The 22,799-nt window shown below is 47.0% G+C and overlaps 2 protein-coding genes, 1 long non-coding RNA gene and 1 pseudogene across 6 annotated transcripts; all 4 read right to left on the bottom strand.

Annotated features, from left to right (window-relative positions):
• Window positions 1-5,107: 5,107 nt before the first annotated feature.
• Window positions 5,108-5,687, bottom strand: LOC125555377 (annotated as a pseudogene).
• Window positions 5,688-6,823: 1,136 nt separating this feature from the next.
• Window positions 6,824-9,156, bottom strand: LOC125556627 (tyrosine-sulfated glycopeptide receptor 1-like). The gene has a single exon (XM_048719314.1). The coding sequence runs from the start codon at window positions 8,090-8,092 to the stop codon at window positions 6,980-6,982; it is 1,113 nt and encodes a 370-aa protein (XP_048575271.1). The 5' UTR covers window positions 8,093-9,156; the 3' UTR covers window positions 6,824-6,979.
• A 2,428-nt stretch (window positions 9,157-11,584) lies between these two features.
• Window positions 11,585-16,090, bottom strand: LOC125510469 (serine/threonine-protein kinase AFC2-like). 3 transcript variants are annotated; one of them, XM_048675657.1, is made up of 12 exons: window positions 15,883-16,090; window positions 14,852-15,041; window positions 14,222-14,248; window positions 13,919-14,072; window positions 13,736-13,784; window positions 13,530-13,644; window positions 13,141-13,232; window positions 12,837-12,972; window positions 12,682-12,746; window positions 12,499-12,596; window positions 12,283-12,385; window positions 11,585-12,082 (listed from the first exon to the last, which is right to left on the bottom strand). In XM_048675657.1, exons 1-12 carry the CDS (start codon window positions 15,973-15,975, stop codon window positions 11,930-11,932), a joined length of 1,275 nt encoding a protein of 424 aa, XP_048531614.1. In that variant the 5' UTR covers window positions 15,976-16,090; the 3' UTR covers window positions 11,585-11,929. The 3 variants fall into 3 exon arrangements, with proteins under 3 accessions (XP_048531614.1, XP_048531615.1, XP_048531616.1); XM_048675658.1 differs by lacking the exon at window positions 14,852-15,041 and having other exon boundaries at window positions 15,883-16,077; XM_048675659.1 differs by lacking the exons at window positions 13,530-13,644; window positions 13,736-13,784; window positions 14,852-15,041; window positions 15,883-16,090 and having other exon boundaries at window positions 14,222-14,254.
• Window positions 16,091-17,310: 1,220 nt separating this feature from the next.
• LOC125510470 lies at window positions 17,311-22,566 on the bottom strand. 2 transcript variants are annotated; one of them, XR_007284633.1, is made up of 4 exons: window positions 22,311-22,566; window positions 19,580-21,677; window positions 19,054-19,459; window positions 17,311-17,624 (listed from the first exon to the last, which is right to left on the bottom strand). It is a non-coding gene; the product is annotated as an uncharacterized LOC125510470 (long non-coding RNA). The 2 variants fall into 2 exon arrangements; XR_007284632.1 differs by having other exon boundaries at window positions 17,311-19,459.
• Between the last annotated feature and the right edge of the window lie 233 nt (window positions 22,567-22,799).

Consider the following 22,799-nt stretch of genomic DNA (forward strand, 5'->3'; position numbering starts at 1 on the left):
AACTTATGTGCCTCGAGATCTGGTGGGGATTGTTCGATTACGGATGGGCTTAGGCCCATATAAGACACTAATCCCTGGTTAATCTCTAAGGCCCATGCATGTGTACGGCAAGTGGTGGGAAGTGTGGGAAGTTTAGTCCCATACTGCTACAATAAGAAGAGTGAGACCCCTTTATAAGGGTTGCGCTACCACTTGCCATTGGGAGCTTGGGAAGAGGAGTGGTACACGCGTGCTCCTCCTCCTCCGCCGCTCGCCTCGCCTCGCCTCATCACGACGCGTGCGCACCGCGGGTTGCGGGAGTGAGACGAGCCGAAGCTTATTTTTGCCGCTCAGGAATGGTTAATTAATTGTTAATTAATTAACGAGTCGCTTACGGAAGCGCCACTGTCCAAGACGTTGGACCGTGGGTTGTTCGCGGACTCGGTCGTGGGCCTGGCCCAGGCCCATCTACCCGACGGCCTATATAAGAAGGCACTGGCCGGTGGAGTGAACCCTAACTCAGTTCACTCACTCCCTCTCGTACAACCCTAGCCGTCAGCTACTGTTCCTCTCTCTGTGTTGCTTCTGGCGATCCCATCCCGACGACCGCGTGCACGGTTGGTCGGGAAAGCAGGTGCCTCCAGAACCCTGTCGTTCGAGATCCTGCCCGGGAGAACGGCAATAAGGTTTTTGGGGAGCGTCTCGACACGACTGCTCCCGATCCGTCCCCAACTTCGTCCGCCTCTGCTTCCACTACTTCCCCTGCATCGACACCATGGCCGACGACGCCGCCTCCAAGAAGAAGGCCACAGACGACGCCGAGGCTGCTGCTGCCGCCGCCGCGTTGGCCTAGCCAACCGGAGGGTATGATCTGTTCATCCCTCGACTCGTACTTATGCTAGCCGTATATGTGCTGCTCATAGTTGGTTCGATTCTATGTTCTGTACGTGCTAGTATGCTTAGGTATCGCTATGAGATACATACCTTTTATGCCATGCTTACTGTTTACTCGTGCATAAGTCTAATCGGAAAAGTGCTAATATTTCCAACATTTCTAACCCTACAACACTCGAAGCACTTGCAGTCCGAGAAGCGATGGCCCTGGTTGATGACCTATATGAAAGGAGAATTTATGTTGCTTCAGACTGCAAGATCATCATCGCTGACATCAAGCAGAAGAGTGAGGCAGTTTGTGGCGCTATTGTCTGAGAAATTATTGATCGTTCTAGTCTTTGTACTAATTGCTCTTTTAGCTATGAATTTAGAAACTCGAATATCGAGGCTCATAATTTAGCGAAGCATGGTCTCTCACTGGGAGTTGGCCGTCATGCGTGGTTAGGCAACCCTGATGATCTTATTCTCGCTCTTGTACATTATGCCGAGTTAATAAAAGGCTTTGCGAGATTGTCTCAACAAAATAGATGATGTAGACATAAAAATAACCAAAATTTACATCGGGAAGGACCAAAAACGCCCCTCCAACAGATGATGTAGATGCAAAAAAAAAATCTTAGGTTTTACTCTAGATGTTAAATACATCACCAAGTGATGCAAATTTACATCACTTGGGCCTCCCAAGAAAATCCAAAGCAAAGTGTGACAAGCCTCAACCGCTGTCTGGAAGGCTCTCGCTGACTTCTCGATCCCCTTTCTGCTGCCGCCGTAGCCAACCGATTTCGGCCAACTCCGGCGTCTCCCTCTCGATGTCACCTCCCGTTGCGGCGACCCTTGTATCCCACCTTGTCACGGGCAACCACCTCCTTGGCCTCAAGCATGTCTTTACCTCCGCCGTCTTCCTGATGGCGAAGAGCACTCATGCTTCTCCCCTCCCTGAGGTTGCACTCGAGGCCCTCTTCTCCTCCCTCATCACGTCAGGCTCCACTTCCCCGGCGTTGGCCCTCGTAAACATCGTACCTATGATTACCAAACCCTCCAACATATGGTCAAATCACATCACAAATATATTGAAAAGGAAAATAAGTTCAATGGGATAAATTTGAAAGTTTACAAACATACAACCAAAATATATTCTGGAAAATGACTATTCTCAAGATCTTCATCAAAAGAAGGGCAAAAATCTAGTGCGGTAAAAGATCGATAAACTCATTCGCACTTAGTAAATATCGGAGACCTCTAGCAATCTCGTAATTATCCCAAAATATCATTAGTCTATACTTGTACTGCTACTAGTTAATATTTTTTTAACAATACTAATTAATTAGTTGACCTTCTCTAGTGAAAGTAATTTTTTTTTTGAAACGGAGGCAAAAGCTTTGCCTCATCTCATTAATAAAGAAGAAGAGAGTTGCCCGGTTAATTAACGGAAAACTGGGCAAAAACCGTTACAACATGCCCACACAGGACAAACAGGGCGACCTGGCCACCCGCACAAGAACGCACACACGCCGCCGAGGAGAAAAGTGCCGTCAAGGTTGCAACCCGGCGTCATCGTCATCACACCTCCGCGAGGGCGACTCCGACTCCACCATCGACGACCACCGAAGAAGCCCCCATCGCAAACAAGCGTCGAGGCCTGCGTCGGCCGATGCCAAACAATCATCCACACGCGCCGGCGACCAGACGACTCCGACTCTATTGACGAGCATCGCAGGGGAAAAGCGATGGGCTTGCGCCGAGCCAGCGCCAGAGCTGACCACCCGTCTCGTGTCATCGTCACCGCAAGGGACCCTCCTCAGCAGCTCCGACTTCAGGAAGACAAAGCAGGGCACAGCGACCCCTCGAACACGCAGGAAGAGACCGACTACCAAGACCCATCATCAAGCCTGCTCCGCTCGAAACTGCCATCGTTGCCACACAAGAAGTCGTGCAAATATCCACATCGCCGGACGGGCACCAGCCGACCGCAATGTCGCGAGCGTCCAGCCCATGGAGCGCGCAAACGGGAACCAAAACTCTTCAAGGCGACGCCCCCAAGGGGGAAGCGACGATGACGACGCCGTCGCCCGACCCGGCCGGGCCTTAGGCTTTCACCCGAAGAGCAAGGTCCGAGGGTGGCGGACACGGGGCTCCACGACGGCGCCTCCAAGGAGATGAAACGACGCCCACGGACGCCGACGCCGCCGGCCGGTAGGAACCCGGCAAAACTTTCGCCCGGAGCACCTGTCACCACCGGCACCCCCACGCACAGCACCTCCACTGGCCCACCCACCTCCACGAAGACGCCGCGCCAGCAACCCTCGGAGCAAGGTTGTCAGAATCGCGATCCTGTTATATGATTCTACGACTTTACGATCCAAACTAACCCCTATGATTCTACGATTTTAGTTCATAGAATCTACGTTTTTACGATCCTGATAGTGAAGATTCTATGATTTGCGATCCTACCATCGGAGCTCCGATCCGATTCAAAATCGCGATTCTGACAACCTTGCCTCGGAGAGCCACCACAACCCACTCCTCACCGGCAGCCAGAGTAGCACCGGCAAGCCAGATCTGGCCGCCTGCCAGATCCACATTCCCCCAAGCCAGACCGCATCCAGTACGCAGCCACCACGCAGACGAGTACACGCCCACGAGTAGGGGCAGGAGAGCCGCCACCCCTCCGCACCCGCGTCGGCCGGGCCCAGAAGCACGAGATCCGTGCCGGGAGCCGCCACCGCTGCACACTGGGAGCTGCCGCCACAGCACAAAGGGGCGTCCACAGAGGAGCACCACCAGGACGCCAATGTTGCAGGGCCGCCGAAGCCGCCGGGCTGCCCACGAGCAGGGGAAGGAGGGCCGCCACCCCTCCTCACCCGCGCTGGCCGGATCCGGCAACGCAAGCGCGAGATCCACGCAGGGAGCCACCGGCGCCGCACATGGGGAGCCGCTATGGCATCGCCGCCTAGCCGGGGGGAAAGAGCGCCTCCCACCACCGCGGAACCTTGTCGCTGCGCAGCGAACGCCCCGCCGCCGCCGTCCGCAGCGCGGGCTTAGCCCGGCCGCATCTTCTGGCGGTGGCGAGGGGGGGAGAGGGGTGCGGCGCCAGCCGACCGGAGAGAAGGGGATCCCCCGAGTCGCCTGGGGACGACGCGGGGGTCGGGGCTGTGCAACTGACTTAACAACAAAAGAATATTCTAGTGAAAGTATCATAGCTAGTATCATGCAATGTCAATTAGGCATGAAGCTGACATGGCATATCATTAAGTGAAGAGAGGGACACTTGTAGTATCATAATATGATACCATAGCATAGCATGTAAATGGAGAAACCTAGTATCTATATATTGTCCACATCTTCATATTAGGGTTATAGAAACAATTAAATAAGATACTCACTCTATAATATTGTGCATTATGAAGGTAGTATCACATGCATGATACTAGTTTTGGAGCACCACTGTGCGTCTCTTTGGGCATCTCCAACGCTCGGCGCTAAAGGAGGGCGCGAGGAAAATTTTCCCGCCCAAGCTACAGTTGCATCGTTAGGCCTTGTACAATGGGAGGTGCTTAGAGAAAATAAACCAGACTTTTTTTAAGCACCGGTGCTTATTTGTACAGGATATACGCTTAACTAAGCGTCTCTCCTTTAGAAATAGGCACCGATGCTTCAGAAAAACCCGATTTATTTTTCTAAGCATCTCTCTAAGCACCTCCCATTGTATAAGGCCTTAACTCTCCCGGCGTCGGGGTTGACATCTACTCAAAATATAGCAACGAGTGCTTAGCATTATTGTTTCCTGAGCCGTATTAAGCGTTGGTGGTTAGCGCCCTTTTTTTGCGGTTGCGCATTGGTTAGCGCCTTGCATTGCATTGGAAGAGATAACTCTTATGGCCTTTTCAATTTTCTGAAATTATTTTTTTCTTTTTTAAGCGCCTGGATAAGTGCTCACCATTGTAGATGCCCTTAGAGCATCTTCAATAGATGGTTTAAAATTTGAAGGTCCAAAATTAGAGATGTAAAATTTGAACCGTCAAAAAGTGCGTTTTGGAGCTTCGAAAAAAGCTCAACCCCAACAAATGATCCAAATTGATGGTCCAAAAGAGCAACTTCAATAGACGGTCCAAAATGAAGATGTAAATTTTTCAAAATGACAAACTACTAGTCCATTCAACATAGTTCAAACATCAAATTCAACATAGTTTCATACATGAACTTCAACTACTACTTATTCAAACTACTAGATAAACTACTCCTCATCGTCGGAGCTGCGGAACTGCGCCCAGAATTCCTCCTTCTCCGGGTCATCACACCCCTCCTCCTCCTCTGAGAAGTCTGCCCAGTCCTCCTCGGAAGAGGACTCGATGGGGATCACCGTCGAGGGACCGGCCTCGTCCTCCTTCTTCGCCCCTTCTTCTTCTGCTTCGCCTCACGCTTCCAGTAGTACTCCAGCTCGGCCTGGACGTACTCCGGATGCTCCCGAGGAAAACTTGGCATCGCCTCCTCATCAGTCTCGCCGGCACTGACGACAACCGTCGGCTTCTTCGTCGTCGTCTTCTTCGTCGGGATCTCCTTCATCTTGATGCCCTACGGCACAAGCATCTCTGTTTCCGCCCGACTCTCAATCTCTGGGAGTTGAGGTGCTCCCGAGGCCTCTCGGCATGCCACACCGCCACATCGTAGGCACGCGCGGCCACGTGGTAGGAGGGGTACGTGCCGATCCACCAACGCCTCCCGGCGTCGGAGAACTCCACTCCAAAGTTACCGGAGGGCTTCTGCCTCATGCCGAAGAAGGCCGACTTGCCCTTCGGCGTCTTCTTCGGTGCCATCGGAGAGCGGTGAGAGCGGTGGAGCGGCGGCGTTGCGGCCGGGGCGGTGGCGGACGGAGCCGGTCGGGGCGAAACTGAGGGGCGGTGGCGGACGGAGCCGGGCAGGGCGGCGGTGGCGGACGGAGCCGGGGCGGGTCGGAGCTACGGCGGGCGGGCCGGGGCCAGGCGGAGCTGCGGCGGGTCGGAGCTAAGGCAGGTCGAAGCTGCGGCGGACGGGGCGGCGGCGTGCGCTGCGGCCGTGGCAGGATCCGCGGCAGGCGGGCGGCGGGACGGCGTGGAAACAGCGGCGGGGGCGGGGCGGGGCCGGATCTGATGCGGGCAGCGTGCGGCGGGGTGTGGAGGCGGCAGGGCGGCGGCGGACGGGCGGGAGGTCGCGGGCGGGCGAACGGGAAAGGAAAGGAACTGGCGGTTGGGCGTTCGCGGGCGGCAGCTGGTTTTGGACCAGGTGCACCTCGTGATGTAAATTTGCACCGCGATGTGTTGTATTTTACATCACGAGAGGCCGCAGTCTATTTTTTTTACATATGAACCGTCTGTTGGAGCTGCATTTTTGGCTTGAGACAATCCAAAATTTAGTTACTTTTACATTTTGAACCATCTATTGAGGATGCTCTTAGCGTGCTTGTTGATGAAGGCGGCCACGCAGTTGTCCCTGATGATGCGGTGCTTGATATGACGGGAGTGGCTTCGACCTGCAGTTTGAGGCTGCTGCTGTGGAGGCAGCATTTGTCCGCAGCAGCTCTGAAGCTCATATGATGGATGGATATTAATATTGTTGGGAGTTTTCTCTTGTATCTATTCATTGGTTACTATTCTCTTCATCCTGAATTACTTGTGGCAGAAATAGATATAAATGGATGTATTTAAAACTAAAGTAAGTCTAGATACATCTAGGTAATTTGGAACAGAGAGAGTACGTACATGTGAGAATAATATGGAATGAGTGTAGTGTACTGCATTGCATGAAACAATAGAGATATGGCAGGCTGGCATGGATTTGCAGCAAAGCATAACCCAGGGAAAAGGACATGTGTTCTCAGCCTACGTGTAAGTAAAGTATCCTGTGAGATGAGTCAGGGGCATGTAGAGGGAATGGACACATCTCCTTTTCCTTTTACGTACCCACATACATACATAAGTTTTGGATATGTCATACAAGCTATTAAAACTCCTGATACATCAGTTTTGCCCTGAATACATGAGTCTCGTTATTTATTCTTTATCATACCCAAAAGTACATCTTCTGGCAACATGGACAGACGGATGCTGCAGCGCGTGTACAGTCATTAACCTCAGGTTACGACTTTGTTGTGCCCAGTCACGAAATGGTTCTTACCGGACACGGTATTGTGGCTCCCAGATACAACATTGTTGCTACCAGACACGATATTTTTGCTCCCACCTACGTCATTGTGGGTCCCGGATACAATATTGTGTTTTCCAATCACGACATGATGGCTCCCAGACGCGGCATGGTTGCTCCCAGATACGACATGGTTATCCCCAGTTACGACATGGTTATTACCATATACGACCTGGTAGCTCCCGGATACGGCGTTGTTATTCCCAAATATGATAGTGTTGTCGTTCCCAGCCACAACGTTGTTGCTCCCAGATTTGACAATGTTGTTGGTCCCAGCTATGACATTTGGGGCATGATTAAGTTGTCGGCGAAGTGTGCTTCTTCCGCCATGCTTCAGATACAATGACATGTTAGTGAAACTGATACCTGGTGAACACCCAGAGGTGTTGAGGCCCTTAGAACTCTTGGGTACCTCGCCAACCAATGTATTGTTGGAGAGATCCAAGTAGCAAAGGTGATCAAGCCTACCAATCCACGACGGGATGGTGCCGACCAGTTGGTTGTGGGACAAGTCAAGGACCTCCAAGTTCTTGCATTGAGATAACCATCCCGGAACCCTGCCCTTGAGAGCACAATCACCAAGGTCGAACATCACGAGGCTCTTGAACCCAATAAAGCCATCGCCTGGTAGCTCCTCGCCGCCGAAATTCTTGGTGAGAATTAACGTGGTGAGGTTCTGGCACCCACGCAGCATGGTGAGCGCCCCTGAGATGTTGTGCAAGCTGTTGTAGCCGAGGTCGAGTTCCTCCAGCCACGCGAGGCCTGCGAGGGAGGCTCCTGGGATGGACCCCACAAGGCCATGTCCAGGAAGGCACAACGACGTGACGCGGCCGTTGGCGGCGTCACAACCCACACCATCCCAGGCGCAGCACATGGCGCCGGACCACGCGGCGCGAAGGAGAACGGCCCCCCTGCTAAGGTTCCCGGCGAAGCCCCACAGCGCGTGTAGGTCATCGGAGTGGCACGAGGTCGCGCGCGCCTCAGGCAAGAGAACCGCCAAGAAGAGGAGGAGCAGCAGGCAGCATTTCACCATGGGATTCATTCAGCTCTAGTGAGTGATTCACAGGCGCTCTTGGTGTACAAACTGCTTGGGTGTTGCATCTATCGTTATTTATAGTTTCTACAACATGTGCGTTGTTGCAACTAGTAGAGAGTGAGTGGCCACCCCACGAACAAGCAAGTGCCTGCCATTGATTTGATTTTGATCTGTGTCTGTCGACTGGGCTGAAATTCGTGGGCGCCAACTCCTCCTCCTCGTCATCTATCTTTTACTTTACTTCCCATCAATCAAAAAGTGAAAGAAAAAAACCGTATACTTTACTTGTCGACAGAGAGCACCTGGCCTTCTTATAGTGCTCAGGCTTCTTGTCTTCTTTTTCCTTTTGTCGACACTTGTTTTCCACCCACATGATGTATCTTGTCAAACTTTGCTGAAGCATCCGGGGATAAAATACGTTTGAATTCCTCCAAATTCCTTGTTGAATGGATGCACCTCATCTTACTTTTCTCTAGCAAAGTGGAAATGTATCTCAATGTATATATGTCCAAGGGAAGGGATCCTATGCTATGCTCTTCATATTCGCCCTCTGTACTTGCCAAACTGACTGGTTGATTTTACTCTTGGTTTATATCCTTGAGCACTTCTGCCAGTTGTAGGCCCGCTCTCTTCATATGTGGAGAACATGTCTGGATAATATTCTAGAGCCCACGTCATCTACAAATAGCACACATGATCATTGATCAGTGTCAACAACCAGGGTCAATCTTTATTTGCAAAGCAGAGTTACAACTTAAAGAAACATAAAGTGCTGTTCCTCAAGACATGACAACCAGGGTCATAGTTGGCTGGCCTTTTACTGGACACCTCCTTTACACAGAACAGTTTGCAACAATGCTAATAACTAGCTAGCGCTTAAAAAATCCATGGATTCAACCCAACTATGATTGTTTACCAGTGGTAACCATCTTGACCCTTTTTGGCAGGCTGGTAATAGCATTCGTTTTATATTGTGGACACAAAAACAACCCTGGCCACACACAAAACAGTAGAAATATGCATTCTTTTTTTCTTTTCTTTTTGAGGTGAGAAATATGCATTCTGTTGGGTGGCTTCCGTGACTAAACCTGATTTTCAACACCTTTGAACAAAGTCGTGGTATAAATAAAGAGAATGAAAGAAAATATCTGAATATGACAACTAAAACATAGTGAAAGTGCAGTTGAACTACTGTGCTGAATTTGGTTCATAGATCACCCGCAAGATTTAGGATTCTCAAACAGAAAACACCAGAAGATATAGTATTCAGCACAAACTTTGATCTTTTACCATACCATTTCTAGGGGCGTAAACATACACAGCTTCGACGGTTTGTTCGAATTTTCCCCAGCTTCCGCTGTGAGGGAACATACCAGAGTTTGAATACAAGACTCATCTATCTTTTACTTTACTTCCCATCAATCAAAAAAAGAGAGAAAAAACATATACTTCACTTGTCGACAGAGAGCACTTGGCCTTCTTGTAGTGCTCATGCTTCTTGTCTTCTTTTTCCTTTTGTCAACACCTGTTTTCTACCGACAGGATGTATCTTGTCAAACTTTGTCGAAGCGTCCGGCCATAAAATACGTTTGAACTCTCCTCCACTCCTGGCCCACCTAATTTTTTGTTGTTGAGAGCCTTGCCAAGACGCCCGCGTCGCCCCCGCTCGTGCGACTCGGGTGGGGATGAAACCCTAGCCATCGAGGGCTCTCCCTACTTCCCTCCCTCCCTCTGCTGCCGCCGAAGGACGACGCTGGCCTACAGCCCGGGGGGGGGGGGGGGGGGGGGGGGGGGGGGGGGGCGATGGCGATGGCCGGAGGGCTCCCTCTCTCCTGCGCCATGGGGATGGTGCGGAGCCCTGCTGTGTGAGGAGGCGCGGCCGATCTGCCTTGGCGGCGCGGCGAGCGTCCCTGCCTTGACCGCCGGCGGCGCCTCGGGCGTTGATGGCTGCGGGCGCGGCGGCATGCCTTGCTTTGGGCTGCGGCGTTGGCTGCGTTAGGCGGCAACATGGAGGGCCTGGTGGACGTGTCGGCGCAATGAGTGGTCTGGCCTCCTGACAGATCTGATCTGGCCGGTATGGCCTGCTTGCTGCGCGGCGGCTCAGATCAGTTGCAAGTCGTGCACACGATGGTTGATGGAGGTTCATCGAGCGGATCCGGGTGAAAACCTCGTTCTCAGCTTGTTGCCAAGACCGGCGATGGCAGCACTCTTTTGTGTCATTACCTTCTTGAAGGCATCGCTGTGGAGAAGCTTTGGACCTCTATATGCTACCTCCGGGGAAACCCTAAATCGGTAGATCGGATGACGGCAGCCCTCTATGTTGTTTCCTCCTTGGGGGCGTCATTCTTGGAGGTGTACGCGGGCTCGAGGGAGCAGTGGATGGCTTCTTTGGTGGAGCAGTGCCTAATCTTACACATTGATGGCAGCAGATCTCGGCAGCGTGGCGCAGTGGAGACTCGGCGTCCGATGCGCGGAGATGGACTCGCGCGGGAGGAGGACACTGTCTGCGTCATGGTGGCGTCGATGGCAGAGAGGCCTGGCAAGGTCGGTGCGTTATTTTCTGCTCTGGAGATGGATTGGTGGAAGACGGCGGCGATGACACATGAGAGTGCGTCGGACCGGTTTGAGTATGTGGCTTGGTTGGGGCCTCCGGCTTTAGATGTTAGGTTTTGGTGCGATGTTTGTTTGGTATTAGGCTCGGACTATCGATATCCCTTCATCATGTGGATAGGAGTAGCGGTAGTTGTTGCTTAGATGGTGGCTTCAGACTACCCGGTACTACTTCGATGTCCAAGGGAAGGGATCCTATGCTATGCTCTTCATATTCGCCCTTTTGCGTAGAATATGATTTCACTCTTGGTTTATATCCTTGAGCACTTCTGCCAGTTGCAGGCCCGCTCTCTTTTCATATGTGGACAACATGACAGGATCATATTCTAGAGCCACGTCATCTACAAATAGCAAACATGATCATTGATCAGTGTTCAACAACCAGGGTCAATCTTTATCTGCAAAGCAGAGTTAAAACTTGAAGAAATATGAAGTGTTGTTCCTTAAGACATGATAACCAGGGTCGTAGTTGCTGGCCTTTTACTGGACACCTCCTTTACACAGAACAGTTTGCAACAATGCTAATAACTAGCTAGCGCTTTAAAATCCATGGATTCAACCCAACAAATCTTGTGTGTGATTGCCTACCAGTGGTAACCATCTTTACCGTTTTTGGTTGGCTGGTAATACCATTCGTTTATTTTGTGGACACAAAACAACCCTGACCATACAAAAAACAGCAAGTAGGAGATATGCAATCTGTTGAATGGCTTCCGTGACTAAACCTGGGTTTTAACAACCTCAAAAAAGTCATGGTATCATTAAAGATAACGGAAGAAAATATCTGAATATGGCATCTAAGACATAGTGAAAGCGCATTTGAATTTGGTCCATAGACCACCCGCAAGATTTAGGATTCTCAAACAGAAACCACCAGAAGATATAGTATTCAGCACAAACTTTGATCTTTTACCATACCATTTCTAGGGGCGTAAACATACACAGCTTCGACGGTTTGTTTTAATTTGCCCCAGCTTCCGCTGCGAGGGAACATGCCAGAGTTTGAATACAAGACAGTGAGACTTTTGAATTCTCTTTCAGCTATATAGTACATAAAGCCACAACACACGAAGCCTCTTCTGAACTTTTAACTATGGCTACTGCTCCCTGTCCTGTTATATCCAGGGAGATTCAGATACAACTCAAGCTTGTTATTTCCTTGCTGCAAGCCTGCAAATCCTCATAGGTTTCTGTCAGTGTTTGTTTGGGTCAGCCGCGGACATTGTTGCTTGGTCATAGCGACCGCCTTTCACGGTGCCTCCTGAAGAAGCGGTGGCTCAGGGCTTCCTGAGCGGTCAGCCTGGCCGAAGGCTCGTACGCCAGGAGGCCCTGCAGCAGCCCGATCAGGTCCCCAGCAGAGTGATCCACATGCTGCATCACCAGGTTCTGCATTCCCGGATTGGATGAAGGTGGTTATTAAACAATCCGACAAACTTAAGCAAATACCATGTCACTGCAGCAGAGAAACACAAATACATCTTGAATCCAAACAAGGAAACTTAAGAGCCACTGGCACTAGATTTCAGGGCCAGAAAAAAATTGAAATGCCCCAGAAACTAATAGGGAAGCTCGTCCTGTTTGCGTACCTGGAGGCGAGGCAGCTTGAGAACAGCTCTCATGCTCTCCCGTGTCGTTGCACCTTCTGGCCAGTTCAACCTTCCTCTTCTGATGTACTTCTGCGCATGGTGGCTGAATTTACACAAGGCAAAAAGGTCAACCATCAAAACTAATCGCATAGGTGGCAATGGCATTAGATCATAATAGTGGCAATAACACAGGTAGCGGATAATTAATAAACATACTCGGCTCTTTCCAGCATGTGCCGTGGGAGAGGACCTAGAACCCTCTCCATCATTGCCAAGTGCTCCAAGTTTTCATGGGTCTGGAATAATGTCTCACCCTGTAAAACATAAGAGGCCAGTTCAATCATACATGCACATGAACCTTTCCCAAGACAAAGACAGACAAGATATACAAACACATACCGAGCAAAGCTCAACGAGTATACAACCAATGCTCCATATATCACATGGATAGCTCCACCCATGCCCTAACACAAGACCAGGGAAAGTCAGTTCCAGTATTTGATAAACAATCAAAAGTATGTGCACCTAATAGCCAGTCATGTCCAAATTCATACCCAAAATAACCTCAGGAGCACGGTAGTGCCTAGTAGAGACAATGTAGCTACAGTCTTGATGATCATATGCTGTGCTACCAAAGTCGATTAACTTGATCGCACTTGATTTTGGCACCTTCTTTGAGAATGATCCATCCTAGATTTTAAACATTATACAATTAGGAAAAATAATGCAGCATGCTGTATTTAACACAGAACTATACTGAACACGACTTTTATCTGCTTTGGACATGGTGCAAATTTTAAGGAAAAAAATTTCCTGCAACTTAACAGTTATTCGGTGTTATGCAATGGTAATACATACCTTGTTTTCAGCTAACTTAGCATCCTCTGAAGAAACAAGGAGAATGTTCTCTGGTTTTAGATCAGTATGAATTAACTTCAGGCCATGCATAACTGCAATGAGGTAAGATACATATCAAGATACATGACACAGAAGCATATGAACCAAATTATGAGCACCCAAATACACACAAAAGCAGATAGCCTAAAAATCAGGAACAAAAGAGAATAGAAAAATGTATGTGGGTCTACTCATTTTTTTCCGAAAATGACAGAAAGAACCCAGTCCAAGATAAGATATAGAAGAATAAGCGCACTGAGAAAAAGAAAAGCAAACAAATAGAGAATCTTAATAGAAAACAAAGCAAGTACAAAATATATGAGGTTTGCAAAAGTACTGTCTCTACACACATGCGACAGATTCCAAAAGTTGCTCTCCAAGCTCACGAACTAGGTCGATTGGAAATGGGCGGTAGGCAGTTTTCCGCAGAAAGTCATACAAGCTTGGGCCAAGCTTCTCGCAAACCTGTTGAGTCATTGAAATTTATTGACTAACTGGACCCCAAGTCTAACAAACAAGTTGGGGAAATTCTATGAATCAAAGCATATAAACTTACAATACAAATATGGTTACGATAGTCAAACCAGTTCCGTATTTGCACACAGCTGCAAAAACACTCAGGAGTATGTAACTTATTTCTTTAGCAACATGACACGAAAAATAAATACACAATTTACTCCATACCGTACTTATTTATTTAGCTCCTTGTGGAGGTAGAAGAGTTAGATGTATAACTTACTGTTTTCCTGTGGCGTCATTTCTTGCGAGCTTCTGCAGCACATCAATCTCTATCATTGCTGCGTCACTGTATTTGTTTACAGCACGAACAATTTTAATAGCTACCATTTCTTTTCTTTCCCTGTCCCAACATTCCAGCACCTGACCAAAAGTACCTAAACAGACAAAGACATTCCAATATTATTGCAAATATAAAATGGTAGTTACTAGACAATATCAGGTGGATCTGAGCAACATTGGTGTCACAAATTCATTGACTTAAGAATTCACAAAACTATACTCGTGACCATAAGAAAATACTAACCTTCGCCCATCTTTCTGTATATTTTATCTGCAAAAATAGTGAGAAGAGGTATGAGAACAGAGCCTTCCAAGGAGCTCAATAATTTAAGACAATTTGTGCAAACAAAGATAACTAGCATGCACTTTGCAAAAAGACATGTTTGTGTTAACACTAAGAAATAACAGTAACATCATCTGGTGCAGCTACAAAATAGGCCAGCATGTAAAACCTTGTAGACTTCAAACCACCCGAAACCAAGGAAATAAAGTCAAATGTAAAAACCCTACACAAGAAAAGGGGAAATCCAAAAACTATTTGAAAATTCGAAGATGGAAAACGAATTTGAGTTAACGTGAAACTAACTATATCAACCTGTTTTTTTTTGTAAAAGAAGTTAAATCATGGATTTAAAGATATTTGTTGACAGAACATTAGATGAGTAACCAAGGAACATAAGCAGGTACCATATGTCTGCAAAATGAACAAATTCAACATATTGATACATCTCTAGTTTTCTGTAGTGCAGTTTAACCAATGCTAAAACATTTTTTATTAAAAAGGAAAAAGGGAAATGGAAAAAGAAGTTTCCTGCATGCTAAGGGTCACAAACACAGTCATTATACTCAAATAATGATGGTCAAGTGTAATTACAGCGAGAGGTCAAATTCTCTCCAACAGCAAATACATAATGGCCATCTTTATCGTCTTCTCTCCGAGGAGGGGAAGCATTTCGAGCAACACCCTTTGAGAGCAGAGAGAAGCAAGTATAGTCCGGAGGATGTGACGGCAATACCAGGGTGGTCATATCGCCAACTTCTTGCCCACAAAATGTTATCTGAGCCTACACACATCGATCACTCAAGTTTTTCATGCAGAAAAGAAAATATAATACCCATCTGATGTTAATGTTCTCAAGTGGAACACAAAATAAACAAAGCACAGACACAGTAATAAACCTATAGCATTTATAGCATCATGCAAAAATAGCTTACCTGAAAGCACTCGTGTTAACAAAGAAAATGACACTTAGTATGCTACACGCTATTCGTACGCGTAAATTTGAGCCACCGAATATTCTGAAAATGCCACCCATAGTTCTCACCAGATGAAGCGATTTATGTTAGACAATAATAATGTAGAACCACCCAGGTATTTCACATATATTTTAGGCGGTGAACACAGGTGTATCAAGTTAAACATGAATTGTACTAAATTCAACAACATCATGATAAGCTGAAAGTTGTACAAAACTAAGCACCCGAACCCCAAGCAAACAAGGCCCGAGGGAGAACCACAGACAAAAGAAAATTACAGGGGTAATTTGGTCCAACATCCTAATTTGACCGACGATGGCCTGTAACAGCTCTACACAATCGCAGAGCCAACGGTATCTGCAGTTCAATCAATCAATCGCAGCCTAAGCAGGTCTAGCATCAGACACACGACACTCTAAACGTTGGATTCTGCGCCAAAATTCCCGCTAAGCACGACCCGCGCGAGCTAGATCTACACGGACCGCGCCTCGTCCAGCTCATGCTACACCTCTGAACAGACACAAAATGCCCTGATCATGCTAGGGCTAACGAAACCGCGGACGAATTTCGTCGAACCGCGCCCCGAATCGGCGGATCGGGCGAGGGCGGGGTGCGTAGAAGGGAGGGGAAATGGGGGCGTCTGTTTACCTTGGTCGCTGGCGCGACGTCCCATCCGTGCCGGGCCCGCTTGCGGGGGCGGCCGGCGGGCAGATCGGCCGCGGCGGCGCACCTGGTCGCCATTGATGGGTTCGAATTGCGGGGGATTTGGTGGGAGCACGGGAGGAGAGGTGGGGGAAACGCGCCAAAGGGGAAAGTGTGAGGCCGGTTGCTATGTAGGGGGGGGGGGGGGGGGGTTGGGTTGGGTTGGGGGGGGGATCGGATGCTGCCGGGTTTGACTTTTGACCCGACCAGCGGCGCCAAGATTCGTGCCAGGCCTGATGTCAGGGAGTACTTAGGAGCTGTTCGGCAGCCCTCCGGCTCCCTGAAATCTCATAATGTGGAGCTTCTTTTTCTTTGCTCCGTCGTTTTTAGTTACAACTCCATCAACTTCTGAAACGGATTTGGAAAACGGAGAGTTTCTAAACAGGCCCTTACTACAAAGTTGGGAATTTTTGTAAACCTGGTTTTTATGGAATTTGCAGCGTTTAGCCATTTTCCTCAATGGACAATGGCACAAACGGCACAAACTATATCAGGCGCATACGAAACCGACGGAGGGTTTATACAAGTTTTCATCTGACGTGTGCATGTATGCTAGTACATTTGATGTGCCATATTGTGGGTTGAACTTGTCTCTCGTCTTTTGTCGGCATGACAATGAATTTCTTCCTTCGGGACCTAAATCAAAAATACAATTCTAGGCAAAAATGTGATAGTTTTTGTCATGCTTATCACATGCACACGTTATTGGCTTTTTGGCTTGAACTCTAAACATATAATCATATCCAGAATGTTTATCAATTTGCGAGGGTTCCAACAATAATCATGTCCATGCATGGATCGGCGAGACACTCGGAAACTTATGTGATCATTGACGAAATACAGATGCACACCCACCAATTATATACCTTCAAGGACAAGAATGATGAAAGATTTGTTAGTGGAAAGGATGAAGCAAAAAAGTGGTGCCAGCTTCTAAGGGAAGGGGCGGAAATCAGGGAGAAAACACTAGATAACACATATACTCTAGAATTTCCTATTGGTCACAACTAATCTATAAAATCTTACTCTAGAAACTCTATTAGGGTATTTCTTGCATTTGTGGATATATCAAAATTCTTAAATTTAGATGGGATTCTGATTAACTAAGATATTTTTGTACTACCTTTGAGATAAAATAACATAACCCACATGGCTAATAACACTATACTTATACACTTCGTACTTGAAAGCACGAACATTTGGATTGTATAACATCACACTTTGAGTTACAATGTGTGTTGTGGTTATTATTACTAGATCCATGATGGCGCGCGTTGCCGCACCCGTCTATTTTGACAATATAGTGATAATAAGTTCCATAAGTATATAAGGGAGTTCTTGATCACCAAATTGGAAAGTAAAGTCATTTTTATCCGAGACAAAATTTTGCATTACTCATTAGAAATTAGCAAGGTAAAATAATTGGCATCACTTGTCCAATAGTCAACATCCATCAATTCACCATCATAAAATTAGACATACAAAGCAAGAAGATATAACATCATTCATCCACATCACATACTGATATGTGGACTTTACAACCACTGGTAGCAATACTTCCATGACATGTGCTTGTACCTTGGAACTGTGTCCTCCTAATATGGATCTTTTGGTCCTTCCATTACTTGTGCTTGTCAAAGAAATGTGCCTTTCCCAACCTGGATCTTTCGATCAAATACAACCACATCCTACATTAGTACAACACAAATAATTAATATGCAGCAATATGATATAAGAAAGCATGTAGATTTACTGATTATGTATCTTTGATCTTATAATAAAATGAAGATATCTTAGCTTGGGCTGTAACGAAATACACGAAATGTTATACTCATAATTGCATGTAATCGTACACATGGTCAAATAGTTTGCCAACTTTCTACTTTGTGGAATAAGAGGAACGCATAGATTAACTAAATCTCACAAAATGAGGGAGCTCAGCAGCTAGAGAAGAGCACTGTAGCAAAACTTCAGAGTGCCGAAGTTGGTTAAGTCAGAGTCTATCCTAAACAGGCAGAACAAAGAGAGTTATTCCATGGGATAACAACCTAACCAGGAAAGTCAAGAGCTACAAATAGTTCCAATTGTAACATTGTGTCCTCTTGGTACTTCTCACGGAATTAGTAAACTACATTACCCATACGAACGATAAGTCCACTACAAATATAGTAAAAAAGGAGAAATATTCAATTTATTATTGTCATAGATGGTCATGATGATCGAAGCTGGCCAAGCTTCAGAAACGATAAGCTCATAACCTAAAGAATATTATTCTTTACTTATTTTCTCCGAGCCTAAATATTTTCCTAGTACAATAAAAGTAATGTTTAGTGGGCTCAGGCTGCGCTAGCGGGACGAAATCTTAGTCATGGACCCAGGCTCACCTATGAAATAGTCTGCAGTCATGTTAATGGTTCAACTAATTGATGGACAACAGAAAATGAAAAAAACCATAAAACTGCAAGGAAAAGGGCTCACATATGGCTCATAGTAAGTATTGTAACACATATATCAATGGTTATCTCTGCTTAGAAATTTTACCTAGAGGCAGCAGACAAGTGCAGAGTCACAAAAATATGTGATACAAAAAGTTTGAGAATGGTAAGTCAGTAATGGGTAAAGCAACTATGACACCAATTTAAAAGAGTTCTAGATATCAATCGTTACAGTGCTAAACTCACAAATCAGGTAGACTCAAAAAATAAGAAGAAAACAATCTGTAACAATATCTATTGAGTTAAACCTCCCCTCAAATATCCAGTATAAGCATTACTCTTTACAAAAAGAGCTTTCAAGAAGCAATCTATCATCATGTAAGCCAGAGCAATCAACATTTAACATACTATATGTTCCACTGTTATTGACTTTGCCCTATCTCAGAAGTTAAAATTTGACTATTTATTTTGTGCGAATTCATTTATTAAATGGGAAGGAAATGCATGGTGACCAAAAACATGTAGGAAACCTGTAACCACACAACTTTTTTTAAATACCATCAGCGGAAGCTTTCAGGGTTTGATTAGTCGGACACTGGGGGAGCACTTTATGAGGTTTGTAGGTTGAATCCACCGCAAGATGTATAAACCTTATTACTTATAAGCAACTAAAGCCTCTTACCTTTAAGATTATATGTGCCGTCATTTATGACAAAGCTTCATCCAAGCTGAAAGCAAAATTTCCCAAACTACATGGGCACCGCCATCACAATACCTCCGAGAAATTCCAAGTTTTCCCACCTTCCAATTTTTTTCGAAATCTTTTATTTTGCTAGATGAGCAAGATTCCTGTCATCCCATGGAAGGCATTCAAGAATTATGCGAGCCAAATAAAATGTTACGTAAAAAACTTGACTATTTTGGAATGTAAAAATTTAAATTGAGATGCTCACTAACATCATTTTTCAAAGATGGAATTCCACTTTTTTTACCAAATTAGTACAAAGAAAAGAATTAATGTAACACTGGATAACTTAAAAGAGGCACGTAACCATCCTCGTTGTACATCCCAGCTTCTAGTATAGTTGCTGCACAACAAATCAGAGAGTGGATTAGTTACTGTACTAATTTCAAGAGATGAAGAGAGAAATTAAAAATAGTAATGAATGCACAAAATAAATAAGAGAAACACATAGATGTTGGTAAACCTGGTTATACAACTGATTCTTGAATTTTTCTGCATGTGGTTTCCCCTCAGATTTAAATGCATAAGAAACTTGAGCATCAACTCCTGTGACAGAATTGAAGTATTTTCCAAGTACGAACCTTTCATTGTTAAAGCAAACAAAAAATCATATTCTTTTCTTTCTGCTCAATTCTGTAAAAGAGAAAGAACCAATTAAAAAAGTATCACCAACATAAATTTTACACTTCAGAAAACGATCAAACTGTACATAAAAGAATTAAGAGAAATTTGAGTTTATTTGGAATATCTTGAACAAGTAGAAAAAAATGATTAAATAGATACAATGGAACTCACATGATTCAATTGAGTGTATCAGTGATAATTGTCAGGGGCCTTGTATCATGTCAAAGCTCTCGCGTAAAGCAGATATTCTAAGACCTAGCAAGCTGCATGAGAGTGTCTACAGCCATTTCTTTTGGGATGATTCTCGTGTTTTCATCGTCTGAAGCATGGCATTCCCCTGTGGCCTAGGCATATGGCATAAGGGGGAAGGAGAACTGTACCTGTAGGCAAGCGACTACCAACGTGGAGCAAGTGCAGCAGGGCGGCGGCCATCTTGAGATGTACCTGTATGCAAGGACGACCAGCGTGTAGTAAGTGCAGCAGGGCAGAGGCCATCTTGGAACTTGGATGGCAACGCACATGTGGCTGACGACCTACTTGACAAGCAGGAAGAGATTCAGATCGGGTCCGAAGGACCAGAACGGTGAAGTCGGTGCCTAGCCTAGGTTTTCCCCGAGAGGTGTCCGCTGCAACCACATAGTAGCCCTTGCGAGTTCAACCAACGCGCCACGACAGCCGCTTCCAAACCCCTCTCCTTCCCCGCATCGGCTGCCTACATCGCCTCGCCCTGCATCGATCGGTGAAGCCCTACATCGCCTCGCCCCGCATCGATCGGTGAAGCACGCATGGCTTCGTGTCGCTTCGCATCAGGCGATCACTCGCACACGAGGGATTGGAATGAGACTGGGTTGGTCGGTGACGGAGGATGCACAGAAGTAGGAGAGATACACAGACCTGTAGAGGACGGATGGAGGAAGTGACTCCGGCCGCCTCCTTCGCCATGATCTCCTTTTTTCGTGCGAGATTTGGAGGCTCGGTCTAGAAGGGCAGCGATCTGAGTAGCTCCACTCCGCATGATGTGCTTGGCGATCCGTTTGGCCCGCCGTTGACATTTTCACCACACCTCTCTCTATTTCTCTCTGCGGATACGACCACAGCGGCGGCGCACCTGGAGGGATCGGGTGGAGTGGAGGGTGCGGGGAGGGGATTCTTCCTGTTGCATCTTGAGGGTAAAAACGTGAGAAGGAGGATGGCGGCGGCTGGGCGAAGAAGAGGCGTCCTTCCACGGATGGGGATGGGGATTTCGGCAGTGGCTGCGCAACTGAATCCCAGACGAGAGACGAGAGACGAGAGGTCAGGCCGTCAGGGAGTGGGGGCGAGGGGAGGACTGCTCATGCATGTAGTGGGAGCATCGGTCCGGCAGGCCCAAACAACAGCAGATCGCTGATTTTGTTGCGGGAGCATCGGCCCAGTCCGTTTAGGGCTCCCAGCGGGGTGGAAGGTGCATCCAACGGCCAAAAACGCCTAGAAGTGCAGATCCGACGGTTGAGATACTAATAGCCTGAGAGGGCTGGAAAAGTGCTCGGTTGTAATGTTTCTAAATAATATAATTGCAAGTTAATGCATGTACCATCAAAAATTAAAGTTAATATTTAGCGAACAAATGATCTATGAAAAGATAAAAATATTTAGTATAAATAGATGATGGTTTGTTCACCATTTTACCTTCTGCGGTCTTTGATTTGTTGAAGTAGTGTGACCTCACTGGCGAAGCTATGTGGGGACAATTTCGGGATGTGGCCACCCCTTCGTCTTTGGTTCGGGGAGAGCAGGCTGAGCCCTTAGTTTCTCACAGCATCCCCTACTCCCCTCACTCTCCTCCGGTTTTCCCCATGGCAATTGTGGAGTCTTCTTCCTCCTCCCAGCTGCTCCCACTCCCTGAATCCTTGAAAGTGGTGTTTGGCTTGAGGGCGGCGAGGGATTGGCTGGTGATATCCCTAGCCACATGGTTGGAGACAACTTATTTTGCTTGTTTGATTATAAGGATGGGAGATAGAAAAATAGACATGTTTTTTTGTTTGGTTGCATTGATAAAAAGTGGATGGATGGCTACGATTACTTTTTCTTTTTGGAAATAATGAGATTACCTCTTCACACACAAATTTAATTATTATTTCTTTAAAATAATTAATTCTCACATTGACACATGAGTTGTGAAACAATATGACTATATGTATTAAGAAAATAAGCTACATAAATTTGCGTGCATCAATTATATCACACATGTATGAACATATTTGCCAAAGAAATATGATGTCCATTTTACACCTCAAGCTCATAGCCCGACGACTCAAACATATGGACACATCAGGCTTCACTGCTCTAGAACATGCAACCGATGTGAGCAGAAGCACTTTGAGAACGGGATGGCATCGCAGGGGCACCAGTGACCGGCGGTGGAGGAGATCTAGCCGGTGGCCACCACCTCTCATGCAAATTAGCACGGCTCGCCCATCATGCACTGTGGTTCGTTGTTCCCTGCCGCACTAGTTCACCATCTCACAATAGAGAGCTTGGGATAGTGAGAGAGGACCGGAGGAAGGTGAAAGGAGAAGGGAGAGCGGCTGTACCTTGACCGCGTCGCGGCCCAAGATCGAATACACCATCGCCGATCAAAAACATGCCTGCCTTCCCGCGCTCTTTGGCTGGCGCCTCCACCGTGACATGGCTAGCTCTACCCCCACACGCCCTGGAAGCAGTCACCGCCGCTTAAATCCGGCCACCAATCTCGCCCTTGATGTGTCGCCGCCGTGACCTACGCCGCCGCACGAGGCCAGAGAAAGAGATGAGATGGGGAACTTAGATAGGTGAGAGAGAGAGAGAGAGAGAGAGAGAGAGAGAGAGAGAGAGAGAGAGAGAGAGACGAAGAAAACGTTTCGCGAGCGGGGTGGTTGGCTATATCCACCAAATTATCGCGGATGGGCTCAGCCACATTTTAAGAGCATAATCTAGGAATCTTGGCTGCCCATATCCCTAGCCATCTCTCAACCAAACGCTTGGCAACTACCTGAAAAGTGGCTATCCCTAAGTGACCATGGTGGAACCTTTCATGTCTTCTT

This window comes from Triticum urartu, chromosome 5 (assembly GCF_003073215.2).
Source record: "Triticum urartu cultivar G1812 chromosome 5, Tu2.1, whole genome shotgun sequence".
In the NCBI taxonomy this organism is placed as follows: Eukaryota; Viridiplantae; Streptophyta; class Magnoliopsida; order Poales; family Poaceae; genus Triticum; species Triticum urartu.